Below are 22326 nucleotides of genomic sequence, written 5' to 3'. Positions count from 1 at the left end.
ACCGGGATGAATGAAGTACGCGGTGTGGGAGGGCCACTGCCCAGGGGAAGCAGGCGGCTGTGCCCGCCCTGCCCGGCCGGTGGTCTCTCCCAATGACAAACCACATGACAGGCCGCCTTCTGCTGCTGCTGAACATGAAAGGGAAGAGGAGCCAAGGACGATGCGTTCTCAACAGGAGGTGGCATTTTAAGAAAGGAAGGCAAGGCTTTATGGCGTGACGCTTACCTAGCCGGTACCGAGGCAGGTACGTTTACGGTGAGCCCCCCACCGCCGAGCCGGGACTGCGCAGCACCGCCGCCTGTTACAGGAGCCAGCGCTCCTCAGGAAATGCCTGGTTCCAGGCTTTGGGAACGGATGACGGAAACGCCTGGGCCTCCTTGCTGCATGGGAAAGCCTGGCTCACGCGGACCAGGCGGGCTTACTTCACTTAGCGCGCTTAACGTTTTCTATCGAGAAAAAGGCTTAAGATGTAAAAATAAACGAGAAGCTGATTTTTACAAGTAGCTTGGCTATGAAGATACGTTTTGAAAATGGATTATTTTCCAATGTTTCCATGTTATTTGGTTTTGCGAAGGAAGAAGGTTTATCAATTTTTAAAAATATCATTATAAAATTAAAAACAGAAACAGAATTTTCCAAACGTCAAATAAATGTTTCACTGACTTTTGAACCCTTTGTTAAAAACATAAAAGCGCAGGACCTTGCAATAAGTTTTCCTTAGCAATACATTGACACATGTATTATGTAAATCCTAGTTTACACACCACTGCGTTATTGGCAGATACAACTGAAAAAAGAGTGTCATAATTTACAAAGCCAGTGATGCAATTCGCTACTTGCATTGGGTCTCTGAGAGACTGTGGAGGCGTATTCTTCAGCTTTGATCGACATTAGAACTAAGTGTTGAAAGAAACCGAACTTACAGGCTGACCATTCGATCAAGGTGTTGCACCGTTTTCAGCCACAATTCTCAGAGCCAATGAAGCATATTTACTCACCCCGCAGTCAGTAAAAGCCAACACACACTGAGGTGCAGACCCTTACCTCACTCCACACACAGACATGAACTCAAACTGATCCGTGACCTACATACAAGAGCTAAGCTATTAAATGAAACCATACGGGTCCATTTTCACGACCGTGGACTTGGCAATGGATGCTTACATTTGGCATCAAAAGCACAAGCAGCAACAGAAAAGAAAAAAAAAAAGAGAGAGAAATTGGCCTTCATCAAAATGAAACACTTTCGTGTATCAAGGGACATTATCACCAACCACAGAAGAGGAGAAAGGCTTGGAAGTCATACATCTGATCGAGGTCTAGTGTCCAGCACACATAACGGATGCTTACGACTCAACCACAAGGCGACGGCCCCATTGAAAACGCACAGAGGCCTTGAGCAGGTAATGCTCCAAATAGATATTCAAATGGCAAACAAGCACATGAGAGATATTCAACACAGTTGGTCAGGAAGGAAATGCAAATCAAAGCCACAATGACATGCCACTTCACACTAACAGGACAGCTGTTTAAACAACAACAATGAAAAGTAACAATTTGCTGGAGATATTGCGGAATGGTGCATCAGCTGTGGAAAGTCCTTTGATAGTCCTTCAACAGGTCAACCGCAAAATTACAACGCGACCCAGCATTATTCATAATCGCCAAAAGCTGAAAACAATGCAAATGCCCGGCGACAAATGAACAGATAAACAAACTGTGGTATGGCCACATAACGGAATAGGATTCAGCCATGAAAAGGAATGAAGATACATGCCACCTCTCGGATGAACTTCAAGAACATTTACGCGAAGTGAAAGAAGGCAGACTCAAAAGGTCACGGTTGTATGATCCCTTTCACATGAAGGATCCAGAATGGACAAACCCATAAAGACAAACATGGTGGCTGCTATGAGCTGGGGGTCAGGGGGGACGGGAAGAGATTACTGAACGGATGGGCTGTTTTTTCTCGGTTAATAAGATCGTTCTAAATCTAGAGGAAGCTGGGTGGTCCCTGCATTGTGAGTGTGCAAAATGCCACTGAGCTGCACCCCTTAAAACAGTTAATTGCATGTTATATGAACTTCACCTCAATTAAAAAGACAGATAATAATAATATAGCGCAAGTAAAATGTTGTAAATGTTGAAAGATTTAAAAAATACTTCAAATCTTTAGTATTTCAGCTCTAGCTCATCGTTCTTTGATTCCTTTTTTAATATACCATATTTTCCGGCGTATAAGACGACTTTTTAACCCAGGAAAATCTTCTGTACGCCCAGTCGTCTTATACGCCGGAAAATACGGTATGTTGTTTCACACACGTGTGTAGGTGCTCCCAATGTTTAGCAAATGAGGCTCCTGCCTTCACACTCCGGGCGGTGCTGCTCGGAGCAGTGCAGGAAGGCTGGCACCTGCAGGGGACCGGGGAGCAGGCGCCGGGTGCCTGGGCCGAAAGCCATTGCCCTCACCGCCCAGGCCTTCGGCAGGCTTTGCGCCTTCTGGTTCGACACAGCTCCCCACTCCGCAGTGTTTTGTTGTGCCCCAAGCATCGCGGTGTCTTGCCCGCAACGATCAAATCGATATTTCCCTTTCCAACCCTCAGCTGGGGCCCGGGGCAGCGAAGACAGGTTTGCCCCAGCAGCCCTGCTGTTCGGAACCGGCATTCCACCGGGGCACGCGCGAGACTTACCCACACACGGCAGCGAGTAGCCCAGCTGGGGGTCGTGGACAAACTGCCGGTCGTTGAGTCTGGTCACGCAGTACAGGTGGAAGCAGTCCAGGCAGATCACGTGGCGGTGGTTGCACTGGAAAACCAGGACGGGGCTCCTGCAAAACAGAGGTGCTGCCTGTAGCTCCCGGGGGGCGGGGAGGCCCCCCCTGCAGGGAGGACCGCACCCCATCGAGGGAGGACTGCACCCCACGGAGGGAGGCGGAGGGCGAGGCCGCGCTCGGAGAGACCGCCGGCTGGGCGCTGAGCTCTGCGTGCGGGGCTCCGTCCTCCAGGTGGGAAGCGCTCCGTTAACCACACGGAACGTTGATGTCCCTAATTTTACATGTTTTAGGTTAACATTGACTAGTCAGCTGTTAATTTTAATTTATGGATTTTTAAAAATTAAACTGACTGGGGTGACATTGGTCCACATGAACACAGAGGTTTCAGGTTTGGCTTTCTATGTTACAAGATCTGTATGTGGCACCGTGTGCCCACCCCCCAAAGGCAAATCTTCTCCTGTCACCTCATATTAGCCCCCTCCCCCCCGGCCCCCCTCCCTGGCAATCCCCACACTGCTGTTTGTGTCCACGGTTTCAGTCCAGGCAGCTGCTCCCACGCGAGCTCTGATACACCCTCCCCCTATCAGCGTCCCTGTCTCCTCATTCTTACCTAACCCGCTAGTCACCCCCCACACGTACGCATCTCTCTCGACCCGTCATGACATCGCAGTATCGATACGTTTCTCCCAGGGATGTGACTCCTGGAAGGCAGACACGTGCCTACTTTACATTGACATTTCCCCAGCACCAGGCCCTGGAAGGTTTTAAGTAAGCGTTCCTTGAATTTAATTATAATAATATATAGAATCTGAGCTTCCCTGAAGTCCAAAGAAAAATTACGACTGCACCGAAGTGCTTAGGGGAACAGGCGCTCATGTTTCCCGGGAAGCAGAGAAGGCGAGCTTCGCGATGAAAAATGATTCCGCAGAGGTTCTTCGACGCTAAGGTTTTGTCTGTGTTGCCACCCCCATCCCACCCAAGTATCCAGTTTCTTAAATCACGCTTAGGAGGTGCTGTAAATTGGTACAGACAGAGCCTAAACATGTTGGATTCCTTTAAAACACTTTGTAGGGGGGGAAAAATCTCCTGAATAACCATGTATTTCTGCTAGCAAATGAACCATCCAATTTTATGACAAAAAGGAGACAGGCGGAATATATTAATTTGAGATCAGCCCCAAGGCAATTTTAATAGCAAAAAAGTCGTTGGCGCTTATTTAGATAAGCCTATTCTCTACATAATGATCATAAAACACAAAACAGTTTTCATTTCCCACCCAGTTCCTAACACATCTGTTCTTCAGGAGCCCTTTCCGCAGGAAGATTGATCATCAAACATTAGTATCACAAAAAGGTAATTTGCTAACGATCGAAATATTTTCAAAATTCTGTTTTCTCACTTATTTCAAAGCAATATCTAAGGCAGAACAAAGTGGAAAAGGTAAGACCTTGATGTTTTAATGTCATGGGTCTTGAGGACAATGGTCAACTGAGTCTGAGCTGGCGTGTCCCCGAGTAGTTTTGTGTCCCTCCATCTCCCACATGGGACCCCACGCACGTCCACTCGGGGCCTTTCCCAGTGAAACACTGGCTGCGTTCTGAACTGCCAGCCTTCTCCCTGGTGACCGTCTTCTCCTTGAAGATGGTAGAATATGACACTGCCCGTTTCTAACAAGCACCCCGCGTCCACACAGGCACACGCAGCCGTCTGCTCCCTGTGACCCCGAGCTGCTGTGTCACCCTCTCCCTCCCGGCCGGATGCCGTGAGAAATGCTGTCTATCCCGGCCAGGCCACATGGTCGATGAAGCCTGCAGAGACCCCTCATCTGCTATCGGCACATGGAAACCGGGAGGACATGTGAGAACATGTATAAAAACGTCCCTATAGAGAACCAGGCTGAAAGACCCTCAGCATGTGAACTGCGCCCGGCGTGTGGCGTGGGGTCCCGGGGCCGCTCTAGGCTCCCAGCCCGGGAGGGGTGATGCCTAGTGAGTGCGGCCCCGAGGGGACGCGGAGGGAAGAGCTGGGGCCCTGACCTGCCGGCGGGTCCTCTCACCAGGACGCGGGCTCCGGCACTGGCCCACGGGCCGCGGTCTGCGGCGGGAATGACAGGGCGGACGCAGGGACACTTCTGAGGCGAGCATGCGGGACGTACCTTCTCGGGGGCCGTTCTCCTCCCCACAGCCCAGGGTGCCCTTTGCTGAAATTACACATAAATGTTAACTGATGGAGCGGGGGTGACTGTCCCCCAGGGAGCCGGCCCAGAGCAGTGACTCAGGCCGCGCACGGCCCCTCACGCGGAGAAGGCCCAGACGCCGCGGGGACAGCGCTGTCACTGGGCAGCAGGGCTCCCGCTTTCCTGACAGCAGCGGCCGGCCCCTTTGTCCACGCAGGTGGCCTGGTGAAGGAGTCTTGGCAAAAAACAGGGCACCAGTCACATGTACCCGCCCCGGGAGATCGCTCCACGGGGGTCCACGCGCGTGAACCACTCAGTCAGCTCCCTGGTATAGAGAAAACAGCGGCATGTTGTCATGGCTTGGTCTCCCTCTCCCTCATCTGCCGTGCCTCCTTCTCTCCATCCACCTGCCAAACTCTGTCTGTCTGTCTGTCCGCTTCCTCTGCACAGGGCGGTGGGAGGGAGGCTGGGTCCCAACTTTCCACTGAACGTGACAGGCACTGAACGCAACCTCCCAGGTGGCTGAGATGCGTGAGACAAGGAAGCACGTCTACGCTCAAAGCAAACAGCAACTAATGACGTGGGCGGGAGAGGGACACGGATGGTGGGGTACAGGGGGATGAGTTCAGGGGTTAGAGGACAGGGGAGGGACACGGACAAGGGGTACAGGGGGGATGAGTTCAGGGGTTAGAGGACAGGGGAGGGATGAAGGATGGGGAACAGGGGGGTGAGTTCAGGGGTTAGATGACAGGAGAGGGACACGGACAAGGGGTACAGGGGGGATGAGTTCAGGGGTTAGAGGACAGGAGAGGGATGAAGGATGGGGTACAGGGGGGATGAGTTCAGGGGTTAGAGGACAGGGGAGGGACACGGCAGTGGGGTACAGGGGGATGAGTTCAGGGGTTAGAGGACAGGAGAGGGACACAGACGGTGGGGTACAGGGGGGGTGAGTTCAGTGGTTAGAGGACAGGAGAGGGACACGGACGATGGGGTACAGGGGGGATGAGTTCAGGGGTTAGAGGACAGGAGAGGGATGAAGGATGGGGAACAGGGGAGATGAGTTCAGGGGTTAGAGGACAGGGGAGGGACACGGATGGTGGGGTACAGGGGGATGTTTTCGGCAGGTGAGGAGGTAGGAGGACAGCTGGCTCAGGGCAGCAGCCTCGGGCGTGTTCCCCAGGGACCCACCTCCTGGTGCTCACACGGTTCCCTTCCCCGCACCGGTGGCCTGACCTGTGTCGCAGGGGAAACACAGACACAAGGACCGTGATTTCCAGAACTAGGTGGGCAAACCACGGCCGCCCCTGCCTGCGCGCCCTCCGGGGGCCACCTGCTCTCAGGAACGTGAGCGCCATGGTCATGGACCTCAGGCAGCCGGGGGCCCGCGCCTGGCTGCTCCCGCGCTCCAGGCCACCGGGCCTGTGCAGGTCACACTCACGCTGCCTCGCACCCCCTGTGCGGGCGAAGCCAGAGGACAGGTCACACTCAGACAGCAGGTCAGGAAAGAACTGAGAGCAGGGGCATTTGAAGGAGAGTCGGGGTTCCAGGGAATGGGGTGGAGAGAGCACCCCAGGGCGAGAGAAGAGACGGGGCTGTGAGAGCACAAGGCTGGAGGGGGAAAGCCGGTGACCCGGTGCGAGGCCAAATTAGACACAAATGCGAGTGCAGGGCCCGGCTGCCGTGGCTCAGCCGTTGAGTGTTGACCTCTGAACCAGGAGGTCATGGTTTGATTCCCAGTTGAGGTATATGCCCGGGTTTCAGACTGGATCCCCGTAGGCAGCCAAGCGATGATTCTCTCTCATCATTGATGTTTCTCTCTCTCTCACTCTCCCTTCCTCTCTGAAATCAATAAAAATATATATATTTTTAAAAAACATGCTTAGGGAGAGCAGACTCTTCCCAGAGCGGCCAGGGCTCCTGGGGTTTAGTAGGGCCTTTGATTAGATAAGAATCATTGGTGGCGGAAAGCCACACCATTAAGTCACTTGATTTTATCTTCTTAGCAACTGTCACTTTAAATCCCTTCCTTAGAGGCAGCTGCTGAACAACAGATCGATGGCTAAAATCTCAGCAACCACATGCATTTTCATTTCATCTGCACTAGCAGCCTCCCCCCCAGCCTCCCCCGCAGCCAACCCCACAGCCTCCCCCGCAGCCCCCAGCGCACGGCTGACACGCCCCGCAGAGACGCAGCCGGGACACGGTTACCCCAACTCCTGGCGCTCATTCCGAGCGGAGTCAGCCCAGGGAGCAGCCCAGCTCGCCGAGGCCGAGCGCCGTCCACACTGACAGACGTGCCGTCCGGACTGACAGACACGCCGTCTGGACTGGAAGCCTCTCTGACCGCTGAGTGGCCCCAGAACTGCCGGCGGCCACGTTCCAGTCCCCAAGCGGTTCGTCTGCCCGGCCGTCGGCTTGGAATCGGAGCCCTGCGAGCGGCCGCGCTGTGGGTCCCGAACCGGGTCACTGACCACCCTGCTACCCTGCTGTCCCGGGCTCGCGGCCTCACACCCCACGGGCCTGCTCGCTGCACAGGAAGGGCAGCTGGTGCCGGGAGCCCCCCCCCCCCCCCGGAAGCCCCGATGTCCCGCGCACACAGCACCCCGGAAAGGCTCTTCGGCCCACAGTCTGAGTCACTTCACTGGTCCCTCTCCCTGGACTTTTGGACAGGGCAGCCTGCCAGGCACTGCGCTGTCAAGGTGACCCGGTGAGCACAGCGTGGTCCCTCCCTCCCTCCCCGCAGGAGGTCACGCTCTGGGGGGGTCACGGCTCTGTGGGAGGTCACGGCTCTGTGGGAGGTCACGGCTCTGTGGGAGGTCATGCTCTGGGGGGGGTCACGGCTCTGTGGGAGGTCACAGCTCCGTGGGAGGTCACAGCTCAGTGGGGGGGGGTCACAGCTCTGTGGGAGGTCATGCTCTGGGGGGGTCACGGCTCTGTGGGAGGTCACGGCTCTGTGGGAGGTCACAGCTCTGTGGGAGGTCACGCTCTGGGGGGGTCACGGCTGTGTGGGGGGTCACAGCTCCGTGGGAGGTCACAGCTCCGTGGGAGGTCACAGCTCTGTGGGAGGTCACGGCTCTGTGGGGGGTCACAGCTCCGTGGGAGGTCACAGCTCTGTGGGAGATCACGGCTCTGTGGGGGGGGGTCACAGCTCCGTGGGAGGTCACAGCTCTGTGGGAGGTCACGGCTCTGTGGGGGGTCACAGCTCCGTGGGAGGTCACAGCTCTGTGGGAGGTCACGGCTCTGTGGGGGGGTCACAGCTCCGTGGGAGGTCACGGCTCTGTGGGAGGTCACGGCTCTGTGGGGTCACAGCTTTGTTGGGGGGTCACGGCTCTGTGGGGGGAAGACAGGTCAGGGGCTCACAGTGTAGGAAGTGCTACCGTAAGGGTGGGTTTCGACACCCCTCCCCCATCTCTGGGGTTCATGGAAGGGTCCCCGGATAGCTCCCGGCTCAGCGCACTCATTCCGCAGGGAGAGAAGGTGGTAGACACACGCCATGGCTCCCCTCGTCTACAAAGGCTGGAGATAAAATATCACAGCAGATGACCTGGAGAATACCTAACAGATAAAACGGTGAAGGAAAGGAAGCTCTCTGATCCCTTCCTAACGGATTCTCCATCCCATCGGCCGCATGAAGCACCACTGGGTCCGAGAGAATGTCTGACGTCAGCATGTGTCCCCAAGTTCTTTCTTAAAGTTAAAATGTGCGGCGCTCAGCGGCCAACCCCTTTTGGAGTAATCCACTGCAAGGACCTGGCTGACGGCGACAGCCCGGCCTTTGGCTGAGGCCCTGGCACCAAACAGGCCGGTGAGCAGCGGCAGGTGTGGGGAGTCGTGAGGACAGCTCTGCTGCCTGTCCCCAGGGAGAGGAGCCACTCCAAGGGGTGTGGCCGCGAGAGGAAAGGCAGCTGGTGAAGGGGTCACCCGCCCGCAGCCTTCACTTCAGGGCTCAGCGGCGTTTACAGAGCCCACGGTGCCCCCAGCGATCGGGACAAGGGCAGGCTTCCCGGGTCAGCCCAGCGGGCCGGTTCTCCTTGCCGGTGTGCTCACTCAGGAGAGCGGGACCACACTCCGCACAGGCCTCTCCCGGCCACGCCCCGCGCGTGGACTGTCGTGTGGCGCCCGAGACGCCTGCCAGCCCAGGTGTGGGCCTCTGGTGTGTCCCCAAGTCTCCGGACGGGAAATGCTGATGTGCTGGCCATCAGCCCGGGGCCAGGAATGGTGGAGCTGTTTACCAGAGAAGTGAGTCCCGGCGCAGAGCGGTTTGAGGGTGACACACCTGAGCTGCCGGCTCACCAAGCCTCGCAGGAGGACTTCCCGGGCTGTTCCTCCATCCCTGACGGTGACTGAAGGGGCGCTAACAGACACGAGTGCCTTGGTCCCTTCTATCCGAGAGAGAGAGAGAGAGAGAGAGAGAGAGAGAGAGAGAGAGAGAGACCGGCGCTCTGAAGCAGTCTGAAACGGAAAACCGCCTGGAAGGTGGCTGTCATCTCCAAACAGATCCACAGGGAGGCGGGTGGTGGGATTCCCGGCACCGTTAGAGGATTCACATGAAAACGTTAACACAATTAAAGGATTTGTGGCGTATGTAGAAAATATTATGCTCTTCGTTCAGCTTCCTGTTTTACATGCAGCCGGAAAGCGCTGTGTAACATGCCACAATATTGTGCTAAAATAATCAGAGTCAACATGGCATGACAATGCAAATCCAAGCGACTTCAAGCATGAAACCAGAAAGGGGATCAGTGCAGACACAACCGCCTGCCCTGCGCCCCCAAACCCTGGGGCTGGCTCGGCACCGCCCTGGAGCATGAAGGTCGTGGAGTGTCAGCTCTGATGGGGGGGGGGGGTCCTAAAGACCTCGGGGTACTGAGAGGTCATCATCTCCCGTCGTATGGCCACAGCTGGTCTGCCTGTCCGCGGGTGGAACTCAAGCTTTACGTGAAAGAATGTGCAAAAGACAGTTCATGTTTAGGGCCTCGGCTTCCCACAATCTTCAGGCTAACGCACGTGCTGCTCGCGGGGAAAAGTCTGGGGATTTCTGGAGGCTTTACTGTGGGAAGCCATGTTGGGAGGGAGCCCTGAGCCAGATCCGGAAGGGTAACCAGAAAGGGTATTGTATTAAAAAGGAAAAGGCAGCGAAGTATCTCATACAACGTCCAACAACTAAGATAATTTAAATGCGAAGCCCCTGTCTTCCCTTCTGTTCCTTTTCTTTGGAGCCAGGAAGCGAGTGAGCTGAGCCCTGTGCTCACATCCCTCTCCTGTCCTGAGGGAGCGTCCAGCCCTGGACCAGGGAGGGGCCAGGCAAAGCCCGTGCACTGCCGCATCCGGAGGCGAAGGGGCCGAGAGGGGCGCTGCTCAGACAGGGAACAGGACAGAACCCGGGGCTGCCCCGAGTGGAAGCTGCTTACACAAACCACTTCGGAAAATGGTTCCTAAAAAGAGTACACGTATTCCTACCATCGGCTCCAGCCATCGCCCCTAACATCTAACTGACTGACAGGAAAGCGTGTGTTCACAGCAGCTTTATTTGTAACAGCCCCAAACCGAAAACAACCGGATGTTTCTGAACTGGTGAGTGGAGGGATTGTGGCGTACCCACAGATGGATATTTCTCATCGATAAAGATACACAGGACAGCATGGATGGACTCGGAGTAATCATGAACTATGGATACATAGGACAGCATGGATGGACTCAGAGTAATCATGTACTATGGATACACAGGACAACATGGATGGACTCAGAGTAATCAATAACTATGGATACACAGGACAGCATGGATGGACTCAGAGTAATCATGAACTATGGATACACAGGACAGCATGGATGGACTCAGAGTAATCATGAGCTATGGATACACAGGACAACATGGATGGACTCAGAGTAATCATGTACTATGGATACACAGGACAACATGATGGACTCAGAGTAATCATGAACTATGGATACACATGACAGCATGGATGGACTCAGAGTAATCATGTACTATGGATACACATGACAGCATGGATGGAGGTCAGAGTGATTATGCTGTGTGAAAGAAGCCAACCAAAAAGGAAGTACATACTGGATGATTCCGTGTGTACATTTCTAACCAATGGGAACTATCCACAGTGACAGGGAGCAGATGAGGGGTACATGGGGAATGGGAAGGGGGACAGAGGTGGGGGAATATGAAGAAACAAGCACACTTTGGGGGGGATGGAGATGTTCGTTATCTTGACTGTGGCGGTGGTTGCTCAGGTGTCTATAGTTGTCATAACGAATCCAATTGCACACGTTCACTGTGTGTACATTATTGCACGTCAATTAAACCTCGATGGGAAATTTAATGACCAGAAAGGACAAAGAATGAAATGTTTCTTCAACAAAAGAGTTTTCATCTGTGACTGCTTTTCTCCCTCTATTCCGAGGGAGGCGGCAACGGGGATCTGTTCACACAGGTGCCTTCTTAATCCCGTTGTTGTCATGCGCATGACGCATTGCTCCATCTGGAAGCACATGCTGCTCCCCAGGTCCCGCACGGCAGCAGGGGCGACGGAGAGAACAGCGGGCGAGGCCTCGGTGCTGTCCTCCCAGTGGGCACGCGGAGAGGTCTCCCTACCAAGCAGAACTGAAGGAACGCGGGGCTGCCTTGGGCTTTAATTATTTTCAGATTGTATCAACACACATACATATCACATGCATATGTTTCCACATATATGCACAGATGTGTAGTTTTGTTGTGTGTTGTTACTGTGATTTCTGCTTTCATTTTCCTAGGGAGAGACACGGCTCAGAGGGTTTGACCCACTCCACTGTTTGTGAATTCGTTCCCAGTGCACTCAAGAGAATTAACCTGGAATCCCACTAACACTCTTGACGCCCCCACTACCGCTTCCGAGGGAAGGAACAGAAGAGAAACCCACGTGCGGTGTGGATTCAAGGACGCCTGATAACCGCGGGCCCCGGTCCTGCTCCAGTCTAAGAGGCTCTGACTGGCGGGGGCTCGCCGGTCTCGCTGGCAGAGCTGAGGGTCAGGGGACAGGGTGCCTCCCGAAGGCCAGGCCACAGGGTCTGACACCTGGTTTTCGCCAGCGACCGGTGACGCAGCCACCTTATTAGAGAAGAGCCCTAAATTTGGAGACTGTATATTTCCTACTTGTCATGGAAAACTGCCTTCCATGTATTAAATGCCCCTCCTCCTCCTCCTCCTCCTCCTCCTCCCTCTCTCTCCCTCTCTCTCTCAGCATTCATTGGTTTGTAGAGCCCCAGAGTCACGGCGTTACCAATCCTTTCAGGACGTATGAAAAATGTAATCGACATTGCGGTTTTGGTTTACAGGGAAGTTGTCTGAAACGAAAGAAGTTTGACGTCATCACAGGCACAGAGGCACTGCGGCTTCCGTGGTGCCGGCAGTTCACCCTCCTTCCCTCAGTGCAGAGCTCCAGAAGCAGCCTGGCCACTGGCTTTCAGGAGCACAGGCCGGGCGGCTCATCAGTTCGCGCGGTCGGTCTCAGAGAGGGTGGGCCCGTGACATTCACGGTGCCCTGCTCTGGTGACGCAGGACGCCTTCCGACGCGTCCGGAGAGGGGCCCTCTCGCAGAGCAGATTGAGGGGGTCAGGGACGCCCGGAGAGCTGGCGCTGTCCCCCTGGCTCGTGGCCGGCGGGACTGCAATGGAGGGGGTCCACGGACCCGAGCAGGGGCCCAGCACCACTGTCAGCCCCGAACTGGCAGTGGGGCTGCAGAATCAGGCCACCCCGCAGAGCCATGTGGCCGTGAGCACCCTGCCTGGGAGCCGCAGGCAGGACACAGGCGTGGCCCACGCTCGCTGGGCGCCGTCAGACCCGTGACCACGGCATTCCAGCCAAGGCGGACGCGCCGATCACACCGATTCCTTCTCACCTGGAGCTGAGGGTGGTTGACGCTTCTCTGCAAACCCTTTTCCGTGTGCGGCATGGAAAGCGCTACATCCGCTCTGAGGAGAAGGGAGGAATCGTCCTCAATGAGTGTTTCCTCAGAAACAAGGGCCTGTCTTCCTGAGCCCGCGGGAAGCTGCGAGCAGCCCCGATCAGTGGGGTAGGAGGGACCTGATTCTGCGGTGAGAGCAAGGCCGCCTGGTCAGGAACCCTCCCCTGGGAAACGCACTCGGAGAGCTTCCTGCCGTGTTTGATGGGTGACACGGCCGCTGGAATCTGTCACTCTCGGAGTTACAGCTGATGCTGCACCCTGCAGCGGAGCCAAACCAAAATAAACAATCTGCTCCGTTCCGCTCAGACTAACAGGACAGTGATGTAAGGCCCCGCGCTAGCAGCGCAAAGGCGCTGGGTGCGTCCTCCGTGCACAGCTGTCCGCAGTGGCCCCTCTGGGCTCCAGTCAGTCACATCCTTACTGGGCTGGGCGGGGCCAGGGGACTGGGCGGGGCCAGGGCGGGGCTCTGCAGACACCCCACATTTCACCTTGGTCTGCAACAGCCCGGCTCTGTTCCGGTCAAGGGGAGAAGCCTTTGAGCTCAGCGCACACGCTCCTTTCTTATTTGGTTTGGGAGCCGGGTGTGGGCGGCCTCGCAGTGTCTGAGTCGGAGGTTTGCAGACTCTCAGGGCTGCGGGAGTTTCCTTGCGGGCTCACAGCGTATAGCTCCCTTCCGAGCCTCCCACACACATTCCCACCATCTCCACACCCGGTACATATTTTGGTCCATATTTGGTGACCTGCCAGCAAGCACTTCTTCTGGTCTTTTTCACGCCTTTTCCCCACACAGAACAGGAGCTTTTCTGCAAGGGGGAGGGGCGGCCATTCCGGCTCCTTTGGGAAGGAGGTCTGGGCCTGCCCAGTGCAGCTGAGAGGGTGTGGGGAGGCTGGGTCCTGCCACCTCCGTGCCGTCTCCTCAGCACAGCTCGCCCTGGAGTGACTCCCTAGGGAGGGCAGTGTCTCCCGGGGCCTGCTCCCTGGCAAACACCACCCAGTCCTCCACCTCCCCTTACAGCACCCGCAGCTTCCAGAGAGGCCGAGCTTCCCCCCTCCCACTAATGGGGTGGTGGTTGGGGCGTGAGGGGGTGAGGGGTGGTGGTTGGGGGCATGAGGGGGTGAGGGGTGGTGGTTGGGGGGTATGTGGGGGGGTGAGGGGTGGTGGTTGGGGATATGAGGGGGTGAGGGGTGGTGGTTGGGGGTGGGGGGTGCCGATGAACAGAGCCAGGAAGGACAGCTGAGGGAGAGAAGGCAAGCAGGCTCCACCCCTAGATGGGGCTGCCTTCTGCCCGTGGCCTGAGTTGGGCTTTAACATTCAGTTCACTGTGGCTGAGGCTGGAATTAGGTATCAGCAGAGAATTTACAATTTAAATCTAACGTTGACTCCTGCAATGAAGTCTTTATTCCTGTGAACTCATTCACGCCTCAGCATCGGGCCCGGTAGGGTTCCGATGGATACATTGCTTCATTTCCTAGGTGCCTAGTTTTTCTTTTTTTTTAATATATATTTTTAAATCAAATCCAAAATGTTAAATAAATGGAAAGGCGAGAGGAGCAAGCGGTGATGTTTGTGTGTCCGATCGGCTCAGAGCGGGACTAGGAGGACGGGTGAGGAGTCCAGGAATGCAGGGCAACACCAGGGCGCAGCCTGACCACTGGGCGAGTCAGTCCCAGGAAGGCAACGGTGGGGGTGGGTCTGCAGTGCCACTGCCTGAAAGTTCTGGAAAACAGCAGCTCTGAGAGCTCTCAGCGCGGGGGGGGGGGGGGGGGGGGGGGCGCGGAGGGCGGGGGGGGGGGGGAAGAGGTTGGTTTAGAGTTAACCTCCTGGTCCAGACGGAGTGGCCTTGCCTCGTGTGCGTCTTTTCTTTTCTTGTTATTAATCTTCACACGGATACTTTTTCCGTTGATTTTTAGAGAGAGTGGAAGGAAGAGGGAGAGACACAGAGAGAGAAACATCGAAGTAAGAGAGACCAGGGCTGGGGATTGAGCCTGCAACTGAGGTACGGGCCCTTGACGGGAGTCAAGCTGACGACCCTTCAGTCTGCAGGCTGACACTCTAGCCACTGAGCAACCAGCTCCGGCTCCCGTATTCTTACTCAGTCCTATCAGGGCGGCAGGTACCCCTGTTGTGCTGACGGCCGTGGTTGGCAGTGTTTACTGAGTGTGTAGTGGGTGCCGCGGGCTGCTTTAATTGCTATCAATACACTGACTCACTTAACCCTTAGAAACATGCTGTGATTCAAGCTCTGGAATCCTCAGGACAGAATTAAGTAACTTGTCCAAAATACCGGCCTCGAGTCTTAGCCCTACCTTAGATTCTCCTAAGACCAGGGCACCCTGAGAGCCCAGGCAGACCCATGCATGCCCGGGGTACCGCGTCGATGAAGAGGTGGGAGGCCTGAGAGCAGAGGTGTGTGGTGGGACAGATTGACACCTGCACCCCTCTCGGCCCAGCCAGGTGCCAGGCGGTCCTCTTAGCTGCGGGAACCTGAGCTCCCTGGTCTGTAAAATGGGGCGTCATCATTTCCGTGACGCAGGACGGTCACGGGGCTCAAATGAGAGAATAGTCCTCAGGCCTGAATCATGTCAGCCCCGTCTCACAAACAGGTGGCCCGACGCCCTTCTCTCCCTCGTCCTTCTGTGTCCAAATGCGCCCTCGCCACGCCCCACACCAGCGTCCACGCAGACCCTGCCCCTCACCGCCCGGCCCCTCCAGCGCCACAGGCTGCGAGCAGAGACACCCCTGTCCCCGCCCCTGCACAAACACGCCCCCTCCAGGGCACAGACAGCCTGAGACCCCGCGTGACAGTGTCAAGGACTGCGATGACAAGCACCAGGAGCAACGCGCGGGGGTCCCCGAAAGGAGCCCCACGAAGGGAGGGGGATGGGCACACTCAGGTACCCTCAGACCCAGCTCCTGGGGAACAGAAAAGAGAGCCCAGTGGGCGGGTCAGGAGGCACAGGCTAGTGTGCAAACAGTACAGACACTGCACCTACTAGAACATTCTATCAGCAGGGACAGCTTTAAAGGAGCTTTAGCATATTCCAAACTCTGGCATCCAAGTCTGACACACTCAATTCTGTCCTTAACGGGTTATCTGGAGACCTACAAAGGCCACCTGCCGTGATGTCACACCGGGCCCCGCCACTCAGCACCGACGTGGAAAGTCGCTCCCCATCTGCTAAGGAACAGAGGAGGGCGGTCCCCCAACACGCAGACACCTCACATCGCCGCCACCTCACCCTAACAGCAAGTTCACCCCAGAGGAAGCTGTGGGCGGAGAGGCCGGGCCAGGTGGGCGCTGCACACAGAGGGCGGCGGCTCGGCAGGTGGCATTTGGGTATCGCAGGTGGAGAGCAGGCTGCTCAGGGAGACTCCCGTGTTAGCCCATGACTCCAGCAACGGAACCGGCCCTGAAGCCCGTGCCCTGCTCATCCCGGGAGCAGGACCACAGACAGCCCCGGGCCGGGCGGCTCCTGGACGATGGCCAACATCCGGGCGGGGGGCCCTGTCCCTTAGAACACCCAGCGGGACAGAGGGTGGCGCATCGGTGGCGGTCCCTGACAGCGCCGGGTCGGCGGGAACAGCACCGTTCAGCGCCTGCCAGCTCGTTTCTCTCCCATTCCTACGGCCAGATGCACGAACCCCCTCGTGTGCACTTAGGGTGTGTTTATTAAATGGCGTTGATGTTATTCAGCTCAAATTCCCGTTTCAAACACAAGGAAAGAGGCACACGAGAGGAACGTGGTCGCAAGCCACCCTAATGGAGAAGACCTCAGGAGCGAGGGCCCGCCCGCTGAGCCCTGGGCCTGGACTCCGGGCCCGGCTGGGCCCCGCCGCCTCCTTCTCCTCCTGTGCAGTCTCCCTGACGGTCCCAGGGCTCGGGCTGCATGTTAAGTTTCCTGCCAAAGTGGTTTAGTCTCCTGTCAGCTCCCTCCGCCCAGCGAGGCCCTTTCATCTCTCATCTGTGAGCAGCTCTTCCTGACAGCAGACCCGGGAGAAGTCAGGGGGACCCGCCTCCACATTAGAACGGCTTTACCCAGGTGAGCGCACACAGACAAGGCCAAAGGGGGTTAATAATTCATTCGCAGGAACGCCTAAAAGGGCTGCATAATTTAAGCTCCCACAAAGGCCCAAAAGCAAACTCCACTTTATACCTCGAAAGCCGGCTCGACCCCATGACTTTTCTTTTTTTGTTTTTATCAATTTCAGAGAGTGGAAGGGAGAGGGGGAGAGAGATAGTAACGTCAATGATGAGAGAGAATTATGGAGCGGCTGCCTTCTGAATGCCCCTCACCGGGAATTGAGCCCGCAACCAGGGCATGTGCCCTGACGGGGAATCCAACCTTGACCTCCTGGCTCATAGGTCGACGCTCAGCCACTGAGCCACGCCAGCCGGGCCCCATGACTTTTCTCTGTCCAAACGGAGGGCTCCATGACCCTCCCAGCCACCCAGGTTCAGAATCGGGGAGGCATGACTTCTCCATCCGACCAGACAGCCGCTTGCCCAGTCATCAGCGGTCGGATTTGTGGCCACGAGGACGTGCCATGTTCTCTTCTTCCCGCTTTATTTTTGTTCCCAGTTGGATAATCGAGAATAAGGTTCTCCCTCTTCTCTCCCCTCGTCTGCATCCATCTTCCATCCGGGCATGTAAATTATTGCTAGTGCAGTGTGACCGTGTCACCGCCACCACAGATGTGTCCAGGCCCCGGGCGACTCTGCCCTGCCCTGGGGGCCCAGGTAGGAGCTGGGAGGGGTCGCTCGGCTGGAAGGCCGGGGCCCTGTCTGCACACCTTCGGTGAGGCCTGTTTTAAAGTCTCTGCAGGTGAGGGTGCAGGGGAAGACCCGCGGCTCAGAGCCAGGCGATGCAGAGCGAGGAAGTTTTAGTCACTTCTGGGCGACAGGGAAGCAGGACGCTCGCCGCGGTGTTCCCCACCACCTTCAGTGAGCATGAAGAAGAGGAACAAAAAGAAATTCAAGTCCCAAAGAGCAACGGGTATCCCATGCTCACAGCAGCGCAAAGACTCCTCCCTTTGTTACGCAGTTGAAAGAAATGATAACGGAGCAGTAAAGGCGAAAATAGACATGACAGAACCGGAGTCTATGTTCCCCTACGTTACAGTAATGATCTGGCTCGGTCAACAGCTGGCCTCTTAACAGATTCACTCACTCACTCAACCAATACTTCCTGAGCAGGGGCACTTCTGACCCGTTGCTGCGCTCGGGGGACATGGGGCTTAGCTAGAACTCAACACTATCACCAATGAGGAAATTAATTCCACATTCTCAACAATTTCTATGATTTGATGTCACAAACTGATAGAGCATCAAAAAAGGTGATCACTACCTTCAGATACTGTCATCTAATGCATTCTTCTACCATTATGGAGAAATCAAAATTTCCCTCTAAATCCTCTCGGCTTTTCCAGTTTTATGAGGTTAAATGGATGATACATAAATCACTGTCCAACATTTCCCTCTTACCTCATCTGATTTCACTTGATGAAATCGACTGCAGCTATATTGTATACCTTTTAGAAATATGTCTCAGTTCTTCCCAAAAGGACATGTCTGACATCGAAAGCACAAGAAAAAACTCCAATAGCACCTCCCCGGGGGATCTGAACTAGTCCCTGATTATGCTAATGGAAGCCAGGAGGTTTTCAGGGCAAAAGAACGATAATAAATTATTCATAAACAGGTCTCTCTTTGGATGGCTTTGGTGCTTCCTGGTTTTCCAGACCACAGAGGATCTGCCATCTGATGTGGGTAAGCTACGCGGAAGGTGTGATAGAGCAAAGTGGGAACTGAAAAGTAACTGGGATTTTTCAGCATTGCCTTTTGCATCTGGTATGTTTACTCAAACAGGTCGGGCAAAGGCAAGAGCCAGGAGCCTGCGCATCCGATGGCCCTCAGTGTCCACAGGCACGTGGGGTGGGCGGGGACTGGCTCCTGATGGAGCCGTGGCCAGTTCCCAAAGGAAACTGGCCCCCACTGACTCCTGCCCCAGATGAAGTACTACATTCGGGTTGCCAGCCCCGGGGACTGAAGACCGTACGTGGGATGCTGCTGTTTACATGGGTTTCTCAGCGTCTCTACCTCCTTCTCCCGCTTTTTTCCTTCCCTTTTTCTATTTCATTTGCTAGTTTGTTCCTCCAGGGTCTCCACATTGCCCAAACCCAGTGGCACCTCCTGGTGGCTGTGAATGGGACGCCCCTGGAGTGTCCCAGTCCACACGTTTTGTTGTACCTACAACATGTCCACATTAGGTCAGTGTTCCTTTCCATCATAAGGGGTAGTGATGGGTTTTGAAATGCTTCTGAGTCATTTCTGCCTGCAATTGGCTGGCACTGTAATTAATTGCCTCCACTTGGTCATTTATTTACAGTTCTTTGTACTCATATCATATAAATAAATGCCTGTCTTCAATGTAAGTCTCTTGTGTTCCCTGAGCCTCACCTTGACCTCACAAATTTGGAGGAGACCCACTCCATCTCCCCTTTGTGTCCAGGAGGCTCGTGGGTGACTCCCTTGTTTTCCTGACTCTGTGAAAGCCCTGCCCCCACCCTCTGCTTGAGCCTTTCCTGGTTGACGAGCGTTCTCTCTGTTGCAATAACCTGGACACAAGCATCTGCTAGCTGCTGGTGTGCTCTGTCTTTGACGCTGCGTGGACTTCAGTTAGTGCCGTGCTCACATTTAGCCTTGAAATTTAAAAAAGACGGTGAAGAAGCAGAGCAACTCGATTGGAAAAAGACAAGTTTGAAGCGGGTGGGGGACCCTTTAGGTCCCGATGGGCCGGGGACAGTCCAGATTTATGTCATTTGTTTCAGCATCATTCCTAGTAGCCCTGGCTATTACTCGCCGAAGTAGCCTGGTCTAGAGGAAGAACCACGTAGTCCCTCAGTCACCGGTACTATTGTTAGAGCCACTGCCCAGCACAGTCCTGAGCAGAGAACAAGGCATTTGCACTGAAATGAGAACAAGAAGATGCCGACAGTCATCTGCCTCGTCCACCTTCGCCTGATGCGAGCTAGAAGACGCTGACCCGGCCACACAGGTAAGGCAGCGCCGGTATTGAACACCGGTAAGTCCCCCCGGCTAGAATGTCTATTAGAACATGGATTAAGCCGTCCTAGCAGGTCCTGGACAGAGCTGGACTTGACTTCCTCGGAGACAGAAGCCCCTGAGTTGATTCAGTCCTTCCCCGGATGTGCGAATACACACATAATGAACTATTTTGGCAGTTGGCCATGAGTGGATGTCTATTATCTCTATCTTTCCTAATATCTGTTAAGGGAAAATCAATTTAAAATAGCTCTTATGGGATTGGTCCTCGATATGTAATCACTGGTGGAAAATGAAAGGAAGGTTAAATAACGTTCCACCAAACAGAAGGATCCAAACATTTTTTTCTTTCTTGTCTTTATAAAGGCCTACTTCCTGCTAGACAATAAATTCCCTTCCACTGGAACAAAGCTCAAGACAATGTCCAGAGGGCCAGGGAGGTTTTAAAAGCCACAACAAATCCGGGCTAATGTCTTCATTCTCTCTGGCTGACACGGCCCCATCTGCTCTGCCTTATTAGCACTGCTGGCCCGTGTGAGCAGCGCTCCTATTCTTCGTGGCTGACCAGGCTCCGGATGATAAACGACAGGCGCGTCAGCACTGCAGCCACTCTTCCCGCCGTCTCCTTGTCCATCTCACGCCCCCGTCTCTCCCAAGCAGCCACGGTTCCGAAGACCACTGAGTGTGTGCCACAGACTTCCCAGGACATCGGAGGAAAATGCACTGGAACGCTCATGCCCCAACGTCTACACGTAGAGAACTGCTGTAAGTCATGTTTCAGAAGCTCCTCAGGAATTAAGCCTGCATTCCATCCTGCACAGATCCTGTGTTGTTCATGCTCACGGTGGCAGAGATGACACCCACAGCGGGAAGTAGAGAAACAGAGTTTCCCTCAGAACAGCAGGGCAGCGGGGGGAGTGAAGCCGCGGTCACAGCACCGAGCAGGGCCAGAGAGACCAGAGAGACGCTCTAGCAGAACAAGCAGGTTGCGGGGGACGGGGGGGGGGGGGGGGGGGGGGGAGGGGGAGACAGCACGCAGCGCAGTTCAGCTCTCACTGAGTGCTTTAATAGGACTCCCCCGCAGGACTAACCGCCGAGGAGGGGTGTCGTGAACGCTGAGCAATATGGGTCTCGGGCCTAAAGCCTTTAGATATTTTGGGGAAATAGTCGCATAAAACCTCGGAACGCATGTCAGCACAGGACAGAATGCCTTCTAAACTGGCGTGAAGTAAAAAGGAAGCAACAACAACGAAAACAAACAAACACGGAAGGCGCACCCGGAATGGAACTGGGACCACCTACTTGCAGTCGGTAGACAGACAGTCGGAGTTGCTGGTCGAACACAGTGAGCAGAATTCGGAGTGACCCCGAGCGGGCGTCAGGGTCAAGGCCAGAGGACGCCCGCGAAGAGAGGTGAGGCTGGAGGCGGCAGGGACGCCAGCCGGCCAGGGGGCTCCGTGGGGCCTGCCTTTGGCTTTGCGGGCAGCTGGAGGGAGCCTCCTGCATCTGAGGAGCGGCTGCCCGATGGGCCGCAGGTGCCTCCGCCCGCGCAGCGCAGGGACTGAGGGATTGAACCCGAGCAGCCGGTGGGCGGCACAAACTTCCTACGAACGTGGCATCCACAGCGAGTTACGAATTCTCATACAAGATGGTTTTGACTGAAAACAATTTTACTTTCTCAGTGATCTGACACGGCTTTATATTGTCTTCCTGCGGAACGTGTGTTGCTGAGGACAGCTCTCTTACTTGAGTAATCGCTCAGAGAGAAGCAGTCAGGGATGACTGGGTCTGCAGCTGGAGGTCCGCTGCTGGTGGTGAGTAGTTCTGAGAGATCTTGAGAAGACAAAAGAGAGACAAAAGGAAGTGCTGTTCTGTGAACAGAAACGCTCCCGTGCCTTCGGGGGACGACCCCATCAAGCTAACGCGGGGCCGCTGGCCAGGGGGACGGCAGGAGGTGCAGGCACACTTCGTGGAGAAGCAAGCCATTCCCCCCCCTGACCGCGGAATGGGTGGGCAGCGGCCACCGGGGTCCGTCACGCAAGTTCGGTCGTAGCATCCGCCTACCAAGTGGGTGAAAGGTCACTCAGGAGCCGGTAGGTACCAAATGGCCAAGGGGCGGAGCTCAGGAACCGAGTGTTCAAACACGTTTGCCTTCACGCCTCTCCTACATAAGGTTCTCCTCCGGAGCAGGCAGAGCAGGCACCACCCAGGAGACAGTAACACGCAGTGTTCGACACGGCAGCCGGGTCCTTTCCAAACCTCTGACCAAGAAAACGTTCCTGGAAAATCATTTCTGGCTGTCTGTGCACTATTAGGGCGTAGGTTAGACACGTGATCCCTCTTAATATTTAACAGCGG

General features: G+C 55.4%; 1 protein-coding gene across 11 annotated transcripts in view; it reads right to left on the bottom strand.

Moving 5' to 3' along the window:
- PRKN (parkin RBR E3 ubiquitin protein ligase) overlaps positions 1 to 22326 on the bottom strand; it is a 529515-nt gene that overhangs the window by 144871 nt on the left and 362318 nt on the right. For 10 of the 11 annotated variants that reach the window (XR_013813998.1, XM_079780669.1, XM_079780675.1 and 7 more), the window contains one exon: positions 2691 to 2827. Coding sequence is in view for 10 of the 11 variants with exons in the window: in XM_079780669.1 (XP_079636795.1) it covers positions 2691 to 2827 (137 nt within the window). In the remaining variant the exon portion in view is untranslated. Of the gene's footprint in view, positions 1 to 2690; positions 2828 to 12245; positions 12912 to 22326 lie in introns of those variants that run through there. The other variant, XM_079780668.1, reaches the window with a different exon arrangement.

The sequence above is a fragment of the Cnephaeus nilssonii genome (assembly GCF_951640355.1).
Source record: "Cnephaeus nilssonii genome assembly, chromosome: 9".
Taxonomy (NCBI): Eukaryota; Metazoa; Chordata; class Mammalia; order Chiroptera; family Vespertilionidae; genus Cnephaeus; species Cnephaeus nilssonii.
Note: the sequence above shows the minus strand (reverse complement) of the source record. Positions and strands in the feature narration are given on the sequence as shown.